Below are 20,609 nucleotides of genomic sequence, written 5' to 3' on the forward strand. Positions count from 1 at the left end.
GAAACTAGAAGGAAGTGGAATAACATTTATAGATTACTGATAGGATGGCAGCCAGTAAAGTTAACATTTTTTGACAGAATAAAAGGAACATATGGGGACATGCCAAGTTATCTATCACATTTGGAAAAAAATCTTCTCAAAGGCCTTTTAACCAAACAACAAATAATCAGAGCAGAGACTTTTCAAAATAGAGGGAAATGAAGAGAGCAAATAATGGCAAACAATAACCCTGAAAATATGTGGTTAGATGTAAATGGGTTATGATAGAAGTACTGGGAATATGAAATGTAAGTTCCAAATAAGAACTCTTGATGTAGAAGAGATACACTATGAGAGAAAACTTTAAGATTAGTCTCTAACTAAAAGCACTAAACTCTCTTTTCAAAACCTAGAAGGGAAAGGGAGAAATATGGAAGTAATTGAATTCTAAAGGGCTCATGTAAGCATGGCAAGAGTGGGGAAGGAAAAGTATTCTAACGGTCTCATCTTGGGAGAGCCACAATTCTAGATGGTATGTTTTTTTTAGAAAAATTATATTTTCTGTTTGGTGCCGGGGTATAGAAATGCTTTTGGATATTCAAATTATAGACAACTACCTTTTTAAATTTTTTTCTAATTTATCTGTAGATTCTTTTGGATTTTCTATGTAGGTAATCATATAAATAATAACATTTATTTCTTCCTTTACAATTGTTTTACCCTTGGTTTTTTGTTTTTCTTGCTTTAGAGATACAATGAAAAGGTAATGTTTCAACTTTAATAAGCATAAGAGAGCTTACACATAGATTTTTATGGTAGTTTAGTATGAAAGTTGCCAACTTGCCAAGTCCATTTAGGTGAACAGAAACATTTCCAGCAAATCAGGTAAGACCTTAGTGCTTTAACTACCACATTTAATAATGTGGAAGCACCAGTAGATGCTTGATTTTTTTTTTTTTTTTGGAGAGCCCAACAAGGCTTTAAAAAATGTTTGTTGTTTATTTGTTAGTTTATAGTTTTATTGTAATTAGGCAACCCTTTAGAGTATCTAATTCATCATGTTTCCAGAATCAGACTAGTACTACTCCTTTTTTATTAAGTATACTACTAGGTATTTTACTTTTTTATTCTTATTTTCAATATATTTTCCATTATGTTTTCTAATTTATCATCAAAGTATCTGTAAACACTTTATCTTTTATAAATGTACTAGCAAACTGAACTCTTATTAATACTAAACAGTTTTCAATAGATTGTCTTAGATTTTTTCAAAGTGAAAGTCTTATCACAAAAAGTGGTAATTATGTCTGGGTTTTTTTTTCTGTATATATTAAATTCCTTACCCATCCATTTCTTATTAAATTAGCTAATACTTTTAGAGCAATGTTGAATAGTAACAATAAAAGCAGGCATATTTCTTGGCAATAATGGACTTTTGTTTCATCATACGTATTCAGTTTCTTCCCCCTTTTTTTTAACTTCAGTTCTCTGGCATCCTTTCTGCTCTTATACATGATATTAAATTAGTATTAAATTATTAAATGGTAATTAAAGCACTAAGGTCTTACTTAATTTGCTGGAAATGTTTCTCTTCACTAAGTGGATTTGGCAACCTGGTAACTTTCATACAGAACTACCATAAAACCTATGTGAAAGCTTTGTTATGCTTATTAAAGTTGAAACAGTATTTTCATTGTATCTCTAACTTGGAACTATTGAATGAAAAAAAAGAAATAAGACACATTGTTTCTGCCCTTTGTAGCTTAAAATTTTTGTTTGGACAAATAAATCATATAATATAATACAATCAGAGTACCTTTTTAGGTACTTTTTAAATATGTGTACTCTGATTCTAAAGTTTAAATAGATTTCCCTGATTCAGTCTGCTGCTTTTCTTCTGTGAGAGCCTCTGGGCTTTTGTACTCTTAGAATTACATTTGTTTTAGTATTTTTGTTAACACATTTAATTTGTCCTCCAGATTCTTTGGTAACTATACAGTTTAGTTAGGGTAAGGAAATGATAGAACAGAGTTTCATTAAACATCCAAACGCTGTCAGTACTTGAGATTTTCCATTTCTTATATTGCCCATATTCTTAATTGTGTGAGATGCAGTAGCTCTCTGTACCTATGGACCCCAGGTAGAAAATCAGGAATTACAATAAATATTCTCTCAGGCCCTTTATTATGTATTTGTCAAACATATGTACAAACATGTACACAAGTAGAGAGACGAGTACACCATGTACTATTCAGCTTAATCCATTTTCAACGCGTGACTAATCTTGTTTCACCAGCCCACATGCTGTGCCCATCCCCCTTCACCCTCACCTGTACTGTTTTATTGTGAAGCTAATCTAAGTCATTCTGTCATTTTATCTGTATTATAGTTCAGTATATGTCTTTAAAATACAAGGACTCTTTAAAAAACTCCATAAAATCATTATCATAGCTAAAATTCATTAACACTTTAATATCATCAAATACCAAGTCAGTGTTCCAGTTTCCTCAAGTGTCTCAGATGTTTTCTGTGCAGTGTGTTTGTTCAAATCAGGATATAAACAAGTTCCACACATTACATTTGTGTGCTATGTCTCTTAAATGTTTTTAATCTATAGAAGTTATACTCTTTTTTCTTCCTGCTTATTTCTTGAGAAACCAGGTAATTTATCTTACAGAATTGCCAACATTCTGGATTTTTTTTTTTTTTAATGTACATTCTGGATTTTCTTGATTCTGCTCATTGGGTTATTTAACGTGTTCCTGTATTCACTACAGACCTTTATCTGTTTATTTCCATTCTTCTTCCTTCTGGCATTATTTTACTTACTCATCCATCACTCTGCAAATATCTATTGGAGAGTTACCATGTGGCAGACACTGTGCAGGGTATTTGGCTTTTCATCTACTGGATTACTAGGTTGGTTGGCAGGAGTTTGCCGTTAAAAGCACATTGAATCCACTATCTTTACAAAGTAGTATAGCCCTATGAGTACTGTGATACTGAATTGCCACGTACAGCAGTGTGAAACGTCTCCAGAATTCTAGCTTAGGAACAGATGAGGGAGTTCCTTTCATCTTTGTGTCCCATCTGCTGTGTATTGGGTGAAGGGATTTCCTCAGCTCCAAGCAGGAGTGAAAGGTCTAGTGACCTGTGATGCTGAAGCTGGGGAAATAAGGGTCCATGGGTGGGAATTTATGGAGCACTGAGGTGTGTTGCTGATCTAACTCGTAGGACAATTGAGCTACTGCAGCCAGCTCTCTAGTCAGCCTTTCTTTTCTCTTAAGGACTCTGGGTATCAATTGTTAAAACTTCCTTTCTTCTCCAATTTGACCAAGATTTCTTTGTTCCCTGGCCCACTGTGGGATCAGAACCATGTTTTATTGCTTCGCTTCCCTTATGTTTCTGTAGCAGACAGAAATCTTTTAAGATTTTTTGGGGGGTGATATTCTTTGCAGTGGGGCAAAAGGTGAAAGTGAAAAGGTGCTTCTACAATATTTTTCAAACTACGTGTCAAGACTCATTGGTGAGTTATGAAATCAATTTAGTGGATTGTGAAATTGACTTAGTAGGCAACAGCCAGAATATTTTTTTGTTTTGTTTTATTTCTAATGGAATAAAATAGAAAAATATTAGAGAGTATTGCATATAGTAAGAGTCAGCAGTGTTTCATAAACTTTTGTTTCATACACAAATGTCATATAAATAAAATATGTTTGAGTGTGTATGTTGCTTTTGAAGGGTTTTTGAGCTGAGGAGGGACCTGATCAAACCTAAATTTGTAAAAGGATCTCTGGCTGCTCTGTTGAGAATATATTCCCAGGGGGCAAAAGGAGAAACAGGGAGACCAGTTTGGAGGCTATGTCAGTAACCTAGGCACAGATATTGGTAGCTGTGACTGGCTGCTAGCAGTAAAGATGGTGGTGAATGGTCAAATTCTGGTGTATTCTGAAGGTAGAACCAGTGATCTGCTGACGAATTAGATGTGAGATGTCACAAAAAAAGAAGAGCCAAGGAGGACTCCCCAGATTTTTGGCTTTAGTAACTGGAACAATGGAGTTGACATCAACTGAGATGGGGAAAGCTGCAATTGAGCCGGCTGGGAGCAAGGTTAAGAGTTCAGTTTGGGGCATTGTTGGGGCATTGTTGGAGCAGTCACGTGGAGACGGTCAGTAGGCAGCTGGGTTTGCAATTCTGGAGAGAGGTCCAAGCTGGAAATAGAAATTTGTGGGTTATTAGCATATAGGTGGTACATAAAGCCACAAGGCTAGATGATACTATCTAAGGAGTGAATAGAAGAAGAGAATGGAACACTGCCCGTTGCAACATTAAAAAGTTGGGGAGAAGAGAAAGAACCCACATAGGAGAGTAGGGTAGGAAGAAACCAAAGACTATGACATTCTGAAAGCCAATTAAAGAAAGTGTTTCAAGAAGAAGGGGAGTGATTCATTGTGTCATGCTGCTGATAGTTTTCATAAGATGGGACTGATTGTTGGATTTAGTAGTTTATACGTATCCTTCACAACATTTGTAATTAAATTATTAATTTTATAACTATAGTTTAATGTCTTTCTTGCTAGGATGAAAGCTTCTTAAAGGTACAGATAGTCTGATTTCTTTGTTTTATTATTGTCATTATAAAGATTCAATAAATATTTGATGGATGAATGAATGTACAGTATGCTTACCTTCTGCTGAGTAGACATTCTGAACACAACTTATATAAGAAAGAGGGAGACCATTGTATGACAGGGAATCTGGAGGTCTTTATCAGGATTGGCAGGAGAAATCAGCTCACTGCTGAGATCTTTGTTTTAGCATAGATATGCTCAATTTGAAGGTTTACTCGACATCTTCGAACCATTGGCATCATTTGGGTTCTAAATTTGGTGGCACCATAAATTAAATTTTCAGTCATGTTTCTTGTGATACATGGCATAATGAATGATGTACATGATACATGATACTTTTGAAACAGCAGGAGGGCCATGTAGCTCAAGTCAGGAAAAGAGGTTTTCTAACAGAAGTAAACAGCTGAAATGAGACCCCAAGGGGATGTTTGAGTTAGCAAGGAGAACTGGGCAAAGCATTCCAGGCAGAGGGAACAAGAAAGGCTACAATGTGGGAAAACATTGTGTGTTTGGTAGAACCACAAGGAGTCTGATATGGAGTCTTTATGATAAGGTGTGGGCTTTTTATTTCCCACTGAACTTGAGCAACTGTAAGTAGCTGAGATTGACTGGACTGTTGGGTGGGTTTGAGGTTGTGGGGGAAGATGGATGGGCTAAGTCCCAGGTCTTGGTTGCCAAGTTTGGGAGCTTGAATTTTAGTCTATAGTAAGTAGAGGGAACATAGCAATGGAGTGATAAGGTTTTTGCTAAGGTTTAAGAAGTTTAACTTGGTGTCTGAATATAGGATAGCTTATAAGACTGTGGAGAGAGGAGGCAGGAAAGCTAGCTACAAGATGGTGTTATTCCTGATTGAGGCAATGCAAGTGGATTTGAGAGGGTGTCCAGGCTCCTGGCTGTGTGTTAGGTCTCTATTTAAAAAATACACGTCCTCTTCCTAGTCTGTGTAGAGTGGCTCTTTCTGTATGCCTGCTGGAACCAGAAGTCATCTCCCAACATTATTGCCCTGTAAGGGAAAGGACATCTATTGCTCTTAACGTATAACATATGTTATCAACAATTAAAACAGTGTCCTGGTCCACTGGCCTCTCTGGCTCGGTGCTCCTTCTCTACACCAGCTATATTACCCCTTAGTCCTAGTGGGGTCTAGGACTTTCACCCCGCTGAATTCAACCCATCCAGAGAAGAGATCAGTGAGCAGGCCTCTGGTAGTGTCACAACATGAGGATCTCAGGCCCCCAACTATGTCACCTTCACAAATACAATTTTGTCGTTTTATAAAACCCATTTTCATAGTTTCTGCTGAAATGGAGGTTGGGGGGGAGAGGAGGGATGAGGGCTTCTGTTCAAAGTGCTGGTTGCCTCTTACCTCTTGACTGCTCAGAACAAGTGTGGTAGAAGAGGAAGGTCCCTTTGGGATAGATTTCATGTAGCCTGGAGTGAGGAGTCTGGAAGTGGCAGCTGCTGATCTTGGTACTGGCAGCAGAGAGGAAGATAACAAAAGATCGCAGAATAGCTGCAGTCCTGTGTCACCTGGACCACACTGCAAATAGACGTGGGAACTCACTAACCAGGGAGGCCAAGGTGACAGGGTTGCAGCTGGCTTTTCTGGTGCAAGAAACAAAAATTAGTTTACTTGTTTTTCAAAGGACCTACTTTCCAACTTGCTGTAATAGCAGTTTATACAATCCTTCATTGATTCTGAGATGTCCATGTTTTTACATTTTTGAGATCAGGATGCTCTTACAATTGATGATGTATCTTAGTTTAATTGGGAGATTTTTTTTCTTAGTGGTACACTTTATAATCAGTGGTGTCTTTGGTTTAGTGAGTATACACAGGAATATATGTGTGTGCTTGGTGGGGGCTGGCAGATGTTAAAGAAGTGGGATAAGCTCTCTCCGCAGAGAAGGAGGACTCAGACAATGGCGATGTTTTAAACCTGATATGTGTGCATATGTTGACGTGAAAGGAAATCTTCAATTGATTTTAAGACTCTTGTTACTATTTGTTTTGAGCAAGCTGTATCAAGAGAATCAGTCGGAAGCTACCAATAGATACTTCCCCAATTATTCTTTAATAAGTTTTAGGGTCATCTTTAGGATTCTTGTGCTCCAAGGCCTATCAGCTTTCATTACAAATCTTGCTTATTTTCTTTCCCGAATCATCAGTGAATTTCATGTGATGGATCCTGTTGTTAACCTGTACTTATTGAGTACTTATGGTGTGTTTGTCATAGTTTCAGGCACTGGCGTACAGTGATGTAAACTATGTAACTATGTAACTTTTACAGTGATGTAAAAGGCAGACAGAGATGATAAATAAAGAAAACAGAGTCTCTCTATTCTAATAGATGGGAAAGAGAGACAATCAGCTTAGGAAAGGAGCTCCATATTTTATTAGACACAGGTGAGGCCCAAAGATGTTAAAGTGGCTTGCCAAAAGTCATGGCATAGTTGGCATAAAAATCTCATTCACCTGAGTTATAGCTCAGTGCTCTTTCTATTGTACTTTACTGGTTTTCTTGACTCTCAAGAATGGTATGCAAATTCCTAAGTGTTTTAAGTCAGAAAAGTCTAGTTGAATTTTGCTGTGAGTGTCATGAAGGTGTTCTTTATAAGGCAGTGTTGTGTAGAGCAAGGAACATGTGTTTTCTACCCAGTTACGTCAGTAGAATATTTGGCATGTTCTGTAAGCTCTCTGGACCTTGGTTTTTATCATCCGAGAAATAAAGAGATTAGCTGTCTTGCTGCTTACTTACATAGACCTGTTATTTGATTTGGAGTTATGGATGTGTATGTTTGTTTTCTCTACAGCCATACACACTGCTGCTATGGATATGCTGGGAGGATCTGGTGTTGAAAGCCAGTGTAGAAAAGTTGATATCATTGCAGATGCTGCATATTCCATTTTCAAAAGACCAAAAAGTTTTACTGGCAACTTTATTATTGATGAAAATATCTTAAAAGAAGAAGGAATAAAAAATTTTGACATCTATGCAATTAAACCAGGTAATGCATACAGTTTTTCAAAGTATTGCTACGTTTTTCCCACATTTTCTGCAATGAACACATCTGTTTTTTGTGTGTGTGCATTTGTGTGATTATAAAATCTATATGTTCTTTTAAAAGCAGTCCTCCCAATGAAGGGAAACAAAACCCATCCGACACACCTTAAAAAAGAGAAAGAAAAAATAGAAGTGCATTGAGGGCTTTTTAAATGATATTCAGATACAGAAGGTCACATTAGCTATTAGCCATTTCCAAATCTTGAAACCAAAAATGAAAATTAGTTTTAAAAGTTGATCTTAACATCACGGAGTAAAGATTTTATTCAAGGATATAGTAACAGATGATACAGTAGTGGGTTTTTCACCAAAACTTTTTAAGATTATGGACTCTTTTCTAATGTTTGTGTCTGTTAGAGTAGCTTAATGACAGCTGGTGAAAGTGAGTGAGCAGAGTCTGGCCCGTGTTAAAGGGTCTGATTTGAGAAGTTCTCTGAAGTCCCCCTTGTTCAAAAATCACTTTTCCCCTCTGAAATTGCAGATGATAATGGTGATGATAATGCATTTTATTTACTTCGATGTATAAAATATAATGTGTACTAAATATTAGACAATATAGACATAAATGAGAGTTATGTTTATTTGTGCAAAGTATGTTTTAAATATTATTTATTAAGTTGAAATTCTAGGTGACAGAAACCACATGTTTATATTTGTGTCATTCCAGTCTGTCTGTTCAATTTGAACTGAATTGAATTAAATTGCTCTTTACAGCTTTACAAAGCACTTTACATACATTATCTATTTAACCTCATAGCAATCCTGTGAGGGAAGGAATATTGTGTAGTGATTAAGAACACGGAGTTTGGGAGAAGGCAATCCGGCCTCAGATTCCAACTTGGCTGCTCAATAGTTGTGACTTTAGGTGTGTCACCCACTTTCTCTTTTCTTTGCTTTCCTTATTGGTAAAATTGAGGGAATGATGCCTTCCGCACAGAACTGTAATGTGCTTAGCACAGAGCCTGGCGTGTGGTACAGTAACAGTATTCAATAGTTAATATTTACAGTAGAGAAACTGGTTCAAAGAGAGTAAGCCTTTGCCTAAGAGCAGTCAGCTAATGGTGGCAGAACCTGAACCAGATCCAGGTCTTCTGGGTCCTGGTACAGTGTAATTATCACTTTAGGTTTGAAAGACACAGAGTCTTTGTGCACAAAATTTTTCATTTAAGTTAAAAATCCTACCAAATGTTGAGAATTTAATGTGATGTGGTACTGTAATAAGTGTTAGGATATAACAAAGACCAATGCAATCCTGCCCTCCAGGGTTTAATCTTCTCAGGAGCAGGAGCAGACAGACAGAGACGATAAATAAGTCCTCCTTAATGAGGAACCCCCTTTTCTCAGGGGGCCAGGGAAGAAATGAGTCCTGAGCACATTGGATATAGGACTGAAGGTTGCAGGGATAGATGAGAAGGGGACAGAGGCTGCTGGGAGAGCAGTTAGGGCTCAACATAATAGGTGACTTTTGGCTGGATCTTAAAGATGAACTTTGCCATAGGAGAGCAGGATAACTGGATTATAAGGAAAGGCTTTTAGCTTAGTGAGGGTCAGGTCATTTGACAGTTCTCATGGGGGTCTTTCCATTGAACCAAAATGAACATTTGAATAAAAACAGATAAGTATTTATTAAACGGTTGTTAAAATCTTAAATATATTGAAGTAGTTACAGTAACTTGATTATTTTTGGGGTCTATTTTTCAGGCCATTCTTTGTTGCCAGATTTCTTCTTAGATGAATTGCCGGATACAGTTACCAAGAAAATGGGATCACATGGTAAGATACAGACCATATTTTATGTACGAAAATAAAGATACTAACTTATGTATTGCTTCCAAGATACAGAATTGGACATTTTTTGCATTCTACTTTTAAACCATTTGTAATTTAAACTAGACAATGTGAAGTTTTAGTTAATTCTAGCAAAGAAAGTTGTGTTTTTCTTCTACCAGTAAGAAGTTCTTTTTTTAAAAAACTTTTTTATTTACTCTAAGTGTGTTTTTCCAGGACCCATCTGCTCCAAGTCAAGTAGTTGTTTCAATCTAGTTGTGGAAGGCACAGCTCACAGTGGCCCATGTGGGGATCGCACCGGCAACCTTGTTGTTAACCAACTGAGCTAACTGGCCACCCCAGTAAGAAGTTCTTAATAGAGTCTTTTTATTTGATTTAAAAAAAAAAGCTGTCTAAAAAGAAAAAAGCAACCCTTTTTAAAAATTTTATTTCTTTTCATAGCACTGTCTTTAGGTATTTTGTGTTGATGTGTTATTTTATTTTGAGGGAAAATGTGTCACACAAAGTACGTCTAACACCATTCACAGAGTTTGTGCTATGTGACTACTTTATGGGAAAAATTAACTTCAAAGGAGATTTTGGTTTTACTTTGTTCTGTTTTTATAATTGAAAAACAATTACCCCCTTGAACTGGTCCAGAGTTTACATGCTAGTATTTGTGTTCTTGCAGTATGCCACTAGCTTACTGAAATGTCAGAAGAAACATGCTTTTACAAATACCCATAAAAAGAATTTCACTCGTGGTTTATTAACAAGAATAGCTGCTGTTCTTCTAGGCCCTTACCTTATTTTTATCTTACAGACACTGAGTCTCCTAAATGATCATGGATTCTTTAGATGGCTCTTACAAAATTTAGGAACAGGGCCGGCCCGGTGGCTCAGGTGGTTAGAGCAATAGGTTCCTAACTCCAAAAGCTGCCGGTTCGATTCCCACATGGGCCAATGGGCTCTCAACCACAAGGTTGCTGGTTCAATTCCTCAAGTCCTGCAAGGGATGGTGGGCTGTGCCCCCTGCAACTAGCAATAGCAACTGGACCTGGAGCTGAGCTGTGCCCTCCACAACTAAGACTGAAAGGACAACAACTTGACTTGGAAAAAAAGTCCTGGAAGTACACACTGTTCCCCAATAAAATCCTGTTCACCTTCCCCAATAAAATCTTAGAGAAAAAAAGAGGAGATTTTATGCCATAAATAAATAAATAAATAAATAAATAAATAAATAAATAAATAAATAAATAAAAATTTAGTAACAAATTTCCTTTGTTATGTTAAGCGAACTTAAAGAACCTTACTGCAGTGCATTTTAATGCCAAATCTTCTTTCTGGCTTAATCTTACCTTTTTTTCTTTTTTTAATTAATTAGTTAATTAATTTTTTTAAGGAGGGCACAGCTCACAGTGCCTTAGGCGGCATCTAATCGGCAGCCTTGGTGTTATTAACAACACGCTTTAACCAACTGAGCTAACTGGCTACCCCTTAATCTTATCTTTTATATCTTTATCGTTATTTTGGGGGGTCTAAATTTTTGGAGAGAGTTTAAAAAATTGCTTAGGTAATGAAAAAGGCAACTTTTCTTCTGTATTGTAGAAAATTTGAAAAACATAGACTGGAAAAAAGTTACGCATAGTCCCACCATCCAGAGATAGCTCTTTTTAAAATTAAATTTTTTTTTTTTAATTTAGAAAATTAGATCTTTCATTTAGTTGCCACGTGGATGTATCAGAGTATTAAAACAAGACTGTCAGTCTTTTTCTTAAAAGGCTTCTTACAGAATGGCAGAAATTAGTTTTGGTTTAATTAGAGAGCTTATCAAAGTCTAATAGAGTCTCGTCCTCTAATAGAGACAAGTCTAAAATCCTGATTTTTGCTCAGCTCTCTTAAGATTGGATCTATATTTTGGAGGAAGATATACACGAAATGTGCTCATTTAAATTCCAAATTTAAATAATAAGAACCACTACTGCTCGTGTATATTTATTTTGTGTTTCAACAAACATTTATTGGGCACCTATAATGTGCCAAACACTGTGTTAAGTACTTTGCATGCATTGTCTCATTTAATACTTATACTCCTACAAACCAGGTATTATCCTCATTTTACAATTAATTACACCTGTGTGATCACAGATCTGGCAGGTAGTAGAGCCAGGATTTAATTTCATATTTCTTCATTTCCAAAGTCCATACCCTTAACTTAATGTGCTTAAATAAACTTGCAAAATAAACTTAAAATTGCTTTCCTAACTCCTCAATACTTCAAGTCCTTTAAATTAGCAAGTTTTCCCCCCAAGCAATCCCAATTTATTAGTTTATAATGAGGAGTTGCCATGACTTAGACTAAATGTGTAGTTGCTGTGATCAGCCTGTTCTCTCCCTTTGGTCATAATTACATAGGGAACAGAATCATAATCAGCAGGTTGTTTCATGATCATGGAATCAGAATAAGAGAGCTTGGATAAGTAAAATGTAAGATAAATGTTTATTGGCATTAGGCTTTCATAGGAATGATATTGCCTATGGGATTAGAATGTCAAGTGCATTGACTGTGATCCGTGTATCCATCTCCACATGAAGGATGCCCACATCCTTTCATTTTTTTATAGAAAGTTAATTAATTATTTTTATATTTGTGCCACGTAAGAGTCATCTTGTTTATCTCATGTTTCCAACCTGTCAACATCTTTTTTTTAAAATTAAATTTATTGGGGTGACAATGGTTAGTAAAGTTACATAGGTTTCAGGTGTACGATTCTGTATCACATCACCTATATATCACATTGTGTGTTCACCACCCAGAGTCAGTTCTCCTTCCACGGCCTCATCCTTTTGAGGTCAGAATACTCAGATTTCTTTGGTGAATAAAGCTGTTCGTCTCCATACAGTGTTGGAGAGAGCATTTACTTTTGTAGCTCTTTCTCCTATTCTTCCTGGTTCAGTCAACTACAATTCTACTTAACATTTTCTCTAGATATATTAATATATTCATATAGGTAATAGTCCACTATATCTGGCCTGGATCTAACTTACCTCTTTCAGGTGATTTTTTTATATCCATGTCCAAATCCATGTATGTTGACTTCCGTTCGTCCCTCAGAAGTTAGTGTGTAGCCCTCATTTCCAAAAGGGGAGTTTACCTTTCTATTGCAACCCCTGTTTAATAATCCTGTTAACATTTGATTGTACCTTTTTCTGGTATTTGTGCTATGTATATTTGTTTTACATAATATATATATAATTATGTAATATATTGTAAACTATGTACATAATTTTAAACTAATGCTTTTTTTTTCTCATATTAAAGGTGGTACTGCCATTTCTTCATTGATTTTTTTCATTCACTGATTGCCCCCCACCACTGCAACACAGGGGGCCCACTACTCATCCTTTTTCTTTTTTAACTCTCCAGGTTATTTTTGTTTTTTTTCTTTAGATACAATTTTAATGTTTGGGATTCTCCTCAGAAACACTTATTCTTAGCCTGACTACCCTTTGCTTTTCCCTTGTAGTTACCAACATCTCATTTCCATCTTTTGTTCTTTTCTTCTGCATTCTGGGAGACATTTTCAAGTTTGTACTCTATATTACTGATAAGATTTTCGACACTTTCATCTCTGTTCCATACTGCTTCTAATGTTTATTTTAATTGTGCTATTGTATTTTTTGTTTCTTATGTTTCCCATTTTGTTTTCATTTTATTCTATTGTCTTTTCATCTCAGCCAGTTGTATATGACTTTCTGCTCCTCTTTCATGCAGTTTTCTTGTGGAGGAATTCTTGTGAGTTTCACAGTAAGTTACTTTTAGAGATTGACTTTTGCTCTTCAGAATAACCTTCTATTACCCTTGTGGAACATTGGTTTTTCATAGGCATCAGGTTATTTTTCCCCCTGTTAATTCATCCTCACATTAGGGGATATCTCTAGAACTAGTGTAGTCAAATGACAGGGATGTGTAGGTTGCTTTTGGCTCTGGTCCCGGTTCATCTGGTGGAAATCCTGTCTCAGAGCTGTAGTTTCTATAGTGGTACCTGTGGGGCATATAGCTAGGGCCAATGTGCAAGGCTGACATGGGACCTTCTTGTACCTCTTCTGCTTAAAAACGACTCTTCAGGCTGTCCTCCTGCCAAGGTTCTTCCCCTCCCCGTCTTTGTCAGTCATGTTTTAGAGTGGCGTGCACTCTCCAGGATGAGCTACCACCAGGACCTCCCCTACCGTCTGCTCCTCTGGTACTTGGGAGCTGTGAGCCTTGAAAATGGATGTGAAAGATGGGGTCTTTCTTGAAAAGCTGCATTGTAGAACAGAGGGACATGTTCTAGTCTAAGCCCAGAGTCTGAGCCAGTGCTCTAAAATGTGAGAACCTTTCTTTTCTGTATAGGTGAGTAGAGCTATTGTTCATTTGAGATCTTCCATGAGGTGAAGCACAGGCAGTCCAGTGTTTCTTAGGCTGACTCCATCTACCTTAGAGGTACTGCCCATTTCTTCCTAGACTCTGACAGGAGATTGTGTGTCAGTCAAGTAATGTTTAGTGTTTGGGTTTTTTTGTTGTTGTTTAGTTTTTACATTTTTATATTGGTGTGAAGTTACCAGAGGCTGTGTCAGGGGCTGTTAGCCATGTGTATTTTATTTTTTCAGTTGTTGAAATGCTCTGTCTCTTTCCCATTAAAGCTTGTGCGGTTGTAGTCTACTGACTACAATCTTTATTTCCACTCCACTGATTACACAGTTGATAAACTGATCTCCATCTTTCTGACTCTGGTGTGTTCTTTTCTCATTTGGTTTTAGAACTGAGAGCGGGTGAAGGAGTGATTACTTATTACCCCTAAAACTCCAATAATTTGTTTAGGTTTGTTTATTATAAACACTGTATAGTTTAGTAGTGGGTTTTGTTTTTTTTTAACCTAATCTGAGAGTCAGCCTTTTACTTGGAGAGTATAAATCATTTACATTTATAATCATAATTGATGTGTTTAGTTGTTAACTCCATCAGTTTGCTTTATGCTTTTTAGATGCCAAGGTATTTAAGGTCATTTTGGTCAAACAGGTCTAACTGGTAGCAAGTCTGTTCTGTTAATTACTTAATCCTCTGGGTGGCCATATATTGCCTAGGTTTTAAAGCCATTTACATCAATAATATTTTACAGGTGCCATTCCACAATTGAAAGAAGACAAGCTGCAGCCAGCACTAAAAGCACGTTCTGGAACCGTGGAAGAAACATTTAAAGTCGTTAAGGAGTCTCTCACTGATGACATTGTTAAAACCACTCAAGCAGTCTATCAGTTCGAACTCTCAGGTAAGGATTACATCGGTTATCTGAGGGTTTTATGAAACAAAGTGTAGGATATTTCCTTTGGAAGAAAACCACCCTCTAGTAGTAATCACCTGGCTAGTTGGCTGTATCCGGAACCCTTACCCGAGAATGCAGACATTGAAAAATAGCAAATAACCACTGATTTGTATGTTTAAGTTAAGATCAGTGAATATAGACACATGTAAAATAAAATTTCACTACAAAAATTTCCACTGTTAAATAACTCCTTGTCATATGTAATGGAGAGAAAATCCTGTGTTGAAGGGCATATGGATCACGACAGGTAGTATAATACAGTAATTTATCATCTACCACTCGACATTTTTATCTTTGAGATTTTTCAAGTCAGTCTGAATTTACGCAGCTTTTTAAAACCTTTCAATATGTTTCTTCTCAATATAGTATTAACACAGGTTCAGGACATTTTTAAGAACTAGCTACCTCAGTCCCATTTGTACGCAAACTTTGACATTATTAGTCTTTCATCCTTTGTCTCTTCTATTGTGTCTTAATCCATCTTCACCTTCTTGTTTTTACTTCCTTTTCTATCCCTAAAACCCCTGGTCCATTACTTCAATCACTCTCTTGACTGTATCCTAAATTTCTGGATCTTTTGTGCTTATGTCACTGTCAAAACCCATGAAACTATCCTGCGTCCCCACAGTTGCCTCCAGACTTCTAAATCCCGCTGGAGAAATGAAAAAAAGAAAAAAGAAAAATCCCATCACCCAGTGGATCTGTACCAGTAGAAATTCATCCTTGCCCCTCTTCAACTGGGGTCTAAGCAGCATCTCAGAATTCTGTATTTCTGTAGTCAGCTTAGTGCCTCATTTTCCACTGTGACTATTTTAAATCTTCTCAGTGTTCTTCACGTCTTCCTTCTCTTCCCTTCACTACTTCCCTGACAGTTTCAGCAAATAATTCCATCTTTATCACAGAGGTAATTGAAGCCTATAGATAAAGTTCTTCAGCTTCCTTTCATCTGATAATCAATCAACTATTATAGACATCATCCTCTCTTCCTCCCCTCCCAACAGAGTGGAGCTCAGCTCTAGATCAGTGTGCAGCCCAAGTGTTAATGTTCATACTGGTTACCTGTGTTCGTGCTAAAATGCAGAATCTGACTTAATAGGTCTGAGGTGGGGTCTGAATTCTGCACTCCTGCAGGTGGTGACAGTACTGCAATCCATGGATCCCACCTTGAGTAGCAAAGTACCGTTTCCTCTGGCCTCCTCAGGGACTTTGTGCTATTAAGTATGCCCTCTCTTCTACTTGTTGTTCATTCTGCAGCCTCCTTCCCTATGTCAACGTTCCCAATATATTCTGTGTTTGAAACAAAACAACAATAATAATACCCACCCTCCCCTGACGCCTCCCTCTTGTCTGACCTCTCTTTCAGAGCAAAACTTATTTTCATCTATGATTCACTCTGCTCTGATATCATTTTTCTCCATTCCATTGAATTTGTTCTCACCAAGGTCCTTGGTTGCTTCTATGTCACCAGTGTACATTTGTCTTACCCTGTCACCACGCTGCAACATTTAATGCTGTTGACCACTCTTTCCTTCTGGAAATTCTCCCTTTCCTTGGCTTCCTTTCCTTAGCTCTCCTTGCTTTCTTTCTGTCTGTAATCACGCTTTTGCTTTTTCAGTTCCCTGTGTTAGATGCTTCTCCATCCTTCACTGTTTTAGCGCTCTTTATACTCTAGGAAACTCCAACCACTCGAATGACATCAATGACCATATGAACCGATTACTTATATGTCTGTATTTCTAGCCCGTCAGACTTCATTTGCCATTTTCACTTGGCTGTCACAAAGATGCCTCAATGTAAAAATGTCCAAAACAACTCACCATTCCCAATACCTGCCTTTGGCACTACCTGTTAAATCTGCTCTTCTTCAGCAGTCCTCTCTCAGTAAAAAGCACACCAGTATTTACTATTTCCCAAGTCCCAAAGTAGCAAATCATTCTTATGCACCCTCCCTACCTCGTCCTCTTCATGTTCAATCCGTTACCTAGTCTTGTGGTCCTGCTTTGAAGTTCTCTCAGAAATACGCCTGCTTTCTTCCATTCCCACTGACCTGATCCTGACCAGGCAGACATCCTCAAGCTCCTAAATTACCCAACACCATCCTAACTAGTCTACTGCCCTTTTTATCCCTCTCCAGTACCTTCTCTGCATTGCTGTTTGGATGACCTATTTCGTATACAAGTCTGTGTCATTCTCCTTCCACAGCACATCCCTTGGGATGAAGTCAGTGACTCCTTTACATGGCTCAGTGCACTCTGTGTCTGCGCTGCTTTACAAGCTCATCTGATGCCACTATCCGCTCTTTCTCCCTTCTGGTCCTCCTGTACTTTTAGCTCTTCATCTAGCAAATTCTAACCTAACTTTTAAATCTCACTTTCAGCTGGGCTTTCCTTATTCCACATCACCCTCCACTTCCTCTTTTGTAAGAACCATGTGACCTCATTCATTTCCATTGGTGTCTTGCTGAGCATCTCCAGCTCCTGTCATCACTGTCTTCCACCACTGTTGCCCCTGCAAAGATTCACCCTCGCAGAAGCCACCTTCACAGCAACTTGTCACACCTGATTCTCTCCACTTTGTTCCCCTCCAGCCGCAATCATTGACGCCATGTTAGGCCGTTTGAATGACTGAAACAATGGCCGGGATCGAGGGTTTGGTGCGCTTTGATTTGGAGGAAATAGGGCAGGAACCTATCAGGAAAGAAGTTTGGAAACCCTGGGGAGAAATTAGTTAAAAAGAAGTGGAATCTTGATAAGCTGCCAAAATTTGAAAAGACGTTTTATCAAAAATACCCTGATTTGGCTAGGTGCGCAGCTCAAGAAGTAAAGACGTACAGAAGAAACAAGGAAATTACAGTTAGAGGTCACAACTCCCCAAAGCCAGCAAACTTTCTGCAAATGTCATGGACGTGATTATAAGACAGAACTTTACTGAACCCACTGCTATTCAAGCTCAGGGATGTCCAGTTGCTCTAAGTGGGTTGGGCATGGTTGGAGTAGCACAGACTAGATTTGGGAAAACATTGCCTTATTTGCTGCCTGCCATTGTCCACATCAGTATCAGCCATTCCTATGTAAAGAGGGTGATGTAAAGAGGGACATTCCTATGTAAAGAGGGTGAAAAAAGCCTATTTGCTTGGTTGCTGGCACCAATTCAGAAACTGGCCCAGCAGGTGCAGCAGGTAGGTGCTGAATAGTGCAGAGCATGTCAGTTGAAGTTACTTGCATCTATGGCAGTGCTCCCAACGGACCACAGATTCGTGATTTGGAGACAGGTGTGGAAATCTGTATTGCAACACATAGAAGACTGATTTTTTTTAGAGTGTGGGAAAACAAACCTGAGGAAAATCCACCTACTTTGTCCTTGATGAAGCAGATAGAATGCTTGATAGGGGCTTCAAACCCCAAATAGGGAAGATTGTGAATAAGATAAGACCTGATAAGCAAACTCTAATGTGGAGTGCGACTTGGCCAAAAGAAGTAAGACAGCTTGCTGAAGATTTCCTGAAAGAGTATATTCATATAAACACTGATGCACTAGAACTGAGTGCAAACCACAATATATATTCTTTCGATTGTGGATGTGTGTCATGACGTTGAAAAGGATGAAAAACTTATTGTCTAATGGAAGAGATTATGAGTGAGAAGGAGAATAAAAGCATTGTTTTTGTGGAAACCAAAAGATGTGCTAAACTTACTAGAAAAATGAGGAGAGATGGGTGGCCTGCCATGGGTATCCATGGTGACAAGTCAACAGGAACGTGACTGGGTTCTAAATGAATTCAAACATTGAAAAGCTCCTGTTCTGATTGCTACAGAGGTGGCTTCCAGAGGGCTAGATGTGGAAAATGTGAAATTTGTTAACAGTTATGACTACCCTAACTCCTCAGAGGATTGTATTCATTGAATTGCAAGAACTGCTCACAGTACCAAAACAGGCACAGCATACACTTTCTTTACATCTAAGAACATAAAGCAAGTGAGCGACATTATCTCTATGGTTCATAAAACTAATCAAGCAGTTAATCCCAAGTTGCTTCAGTTGGTCGAAGACAGAGGTTCAGGTGGTTCCAGCGATAGAGGAGGCAGGAAGGATGACCGTCGAGATAGATACTCTGCAGGCAAAAGGGGTGGATTTAATACCTTTAGAGACAGGGAAAATTATGACAGCGATTACTCAGTCTGCTTAAGAGAGATTTGGGGGCAAAAACCCAGAATGGTGTTTACAGTGCTGCAAATTACACCAGTGGGAGCTTTGGAAGTAATTTTGTGTCCGCTGGTATACAGAGCAGTTTTAGGACTGGTAATCCAACAAGGACTTACCAGAATGGTTATGATAGCACTCAGCAATAGGGAAGTAATGTTCCAAATATGCACAATGCTATGAACCAACAGGCTATGCATATCCTGCTACTGCAGCTGCGCCTAAGATTGGTTATCCAATGCCTCCAGGATATTCTTAAATAAGACTTTCGAAGTATATGTAAATGTCTGTTTTTCATAATTGCTCTTTATATTGTGTGTTATCAGACAAGGTAGTTATTTAAGAAATATGGGAAATGGAGAAATGACTGAAGTGCAGCAGTAATTATGGTGCACTTTTCTGCTATTTAAGTTGGATATTTCTCTACATTCCTGAAACAATTTTTAGGTTATTTTTTCTACTATGCAGGCAGTGTTTTCACAAAAGTAAATGTACAGTGATTTGAAATACAATAAATGAAGGCAATTCATGGCCTTCCAATAAAAAATATTTGAAGACTGAAGGAAAAAAAAAGAACCATGTTATTGCCGAGTCCTCAGAGGCTAGCCTAGTGCCTGGCACATAATAAGTACTTATTAAACATTTGCTGAATTTGACAGAGGCCTGGAGATTTTAGCCTGGGAAACAGCGTTATGTAAAATTATTCTAATTGTAGCAGTTATCAAATGTAAGAAGAACAGGGCTTCTTTGGCATTTATTTCTGTATCTTTATCTTCTGTGTAGGAGAAGATGGTGGAACGTGGTTTCTTGATCTTAAAAGCAAGGGTGGGAATGTCGGACCTGGAGAGCCCTCTGATGAGGCAGATGTGGTGATGAGTATGACTTCTGAGGATTTTGTAAAAATGTTTTCAGGTGAGTTTTCAATGTTATTAATTTACTGATTGTTCAAGGACAATTTTAGTTCTAACATTTGGCTTTATTCCTTTCCAAATAGCCAAGACCCATAAGCATGTGTAGCAGTAGAATCTTACCTTGTTTCCCTGAAAATAAGACCTAGCCGGATCATCAGCTCTAAGGTGCTTTTGGAGCAAAAATTAACATAAGACTGGGTCTTATATTGTATTACTATAATATAAGACCGGGTCTTGTATTATATAAGACCCGGTCTTATATTACAGTAAAATAAGACCGGGTCTTATGTTAATTTTTGCTCCAAAAGACGCCTTAGGGTTGATGGTCCGGCTAGGTCTTATTTTCCGGGAAACACTGTAGCAGCTATTGATGTTGGAGAGCACACGGTTTTGGGAAAGTGGTTCTTACTGTTCCTTCTACTGCCCCTTCTACTTGAACCAACAAATGGGGAGTAGATGGTAGAATATCCTTTTTGCATGACTGAGAAGCTAATGAGATAAAGTTGGGAACACAGAGATAATTCAAAGGGACTCGAGGTGGGCTTCCTTTCTACTAGTTGGACTAAGATATCATTTCCAAGAACACTGGGTCGCCACAGGCGCTGAACTCAACTACAGCTCTTTTATTGAGAGTTAGGTTGTGCTTCAATCTTGCCAGCTATTTTACTTAATAGGAAATAGCGGCCCTCTCCTG

The 20,609-nt window shown here is 37.8% G+C and overlaps 1 protein-coding gene and 1 pseudogene across 4 annotated transcripts in view; both read left to right on the forward strand.

Annotated features, from left to right (window-relative positions):
- HSDL2 (hydroxysteroid dehydrogenase like 2) overlaps positions 1-20,609 on the forward strand; it is a 58,909-nt gene that overhangs the window by 26,828 nt on the left and 11,472 nt on the right. For 2 of the 3 annotated variants that reach the window (XM_081067770.1, XM_081067768.1), the window contains 4 exons: positions 7,424-7,618; positions 9,376-9,447; positions 14,601-14,750; positions 19,788-19,916. In XM_081067770.1, coding sequence (XP_080923896.1) covers positions 7,424-7,618; positions 9,376-9,447; positions 14,601-14,750; positions 19,788-19,916 — 546 coding nt within the window. Of the gene's footprint in view, positions 1-7,423; positions 7,619-9,375; positions 9,448-13,216; positions 13,250-14,600; positions 14,751-19,787; positions 19,917-20,609 lie in introns of all 3 variants that reach the window. The other variant, XM_081067769.1, reaches the window with a different exon arrangement.
- Positions 15,957-19,187, forward strand: LOC308504702 (putative ATP-dependent RNA helicase DDX5; annotated as a pseudogene). Its single transcript has 3 exons — positions 15,957-15,980; positions 17,483-17,888; positions 17,928-19,187. The product of its transcript is annotated as a putative ATP-dependent RNA helicase DDX5 (transcript).

Source organism: Rhinolophus hipposideros (assembly GCF_964194185.1).
Source record: "Rhinolophus hipposideros genome assembly, chromosome: 11".
NCBI lineage: Eukaryota > Metazoa > Chordata > Mammalia > Chiroptera > Rhinolophidae > Rhinolophus > Rhinolophus hipposideros.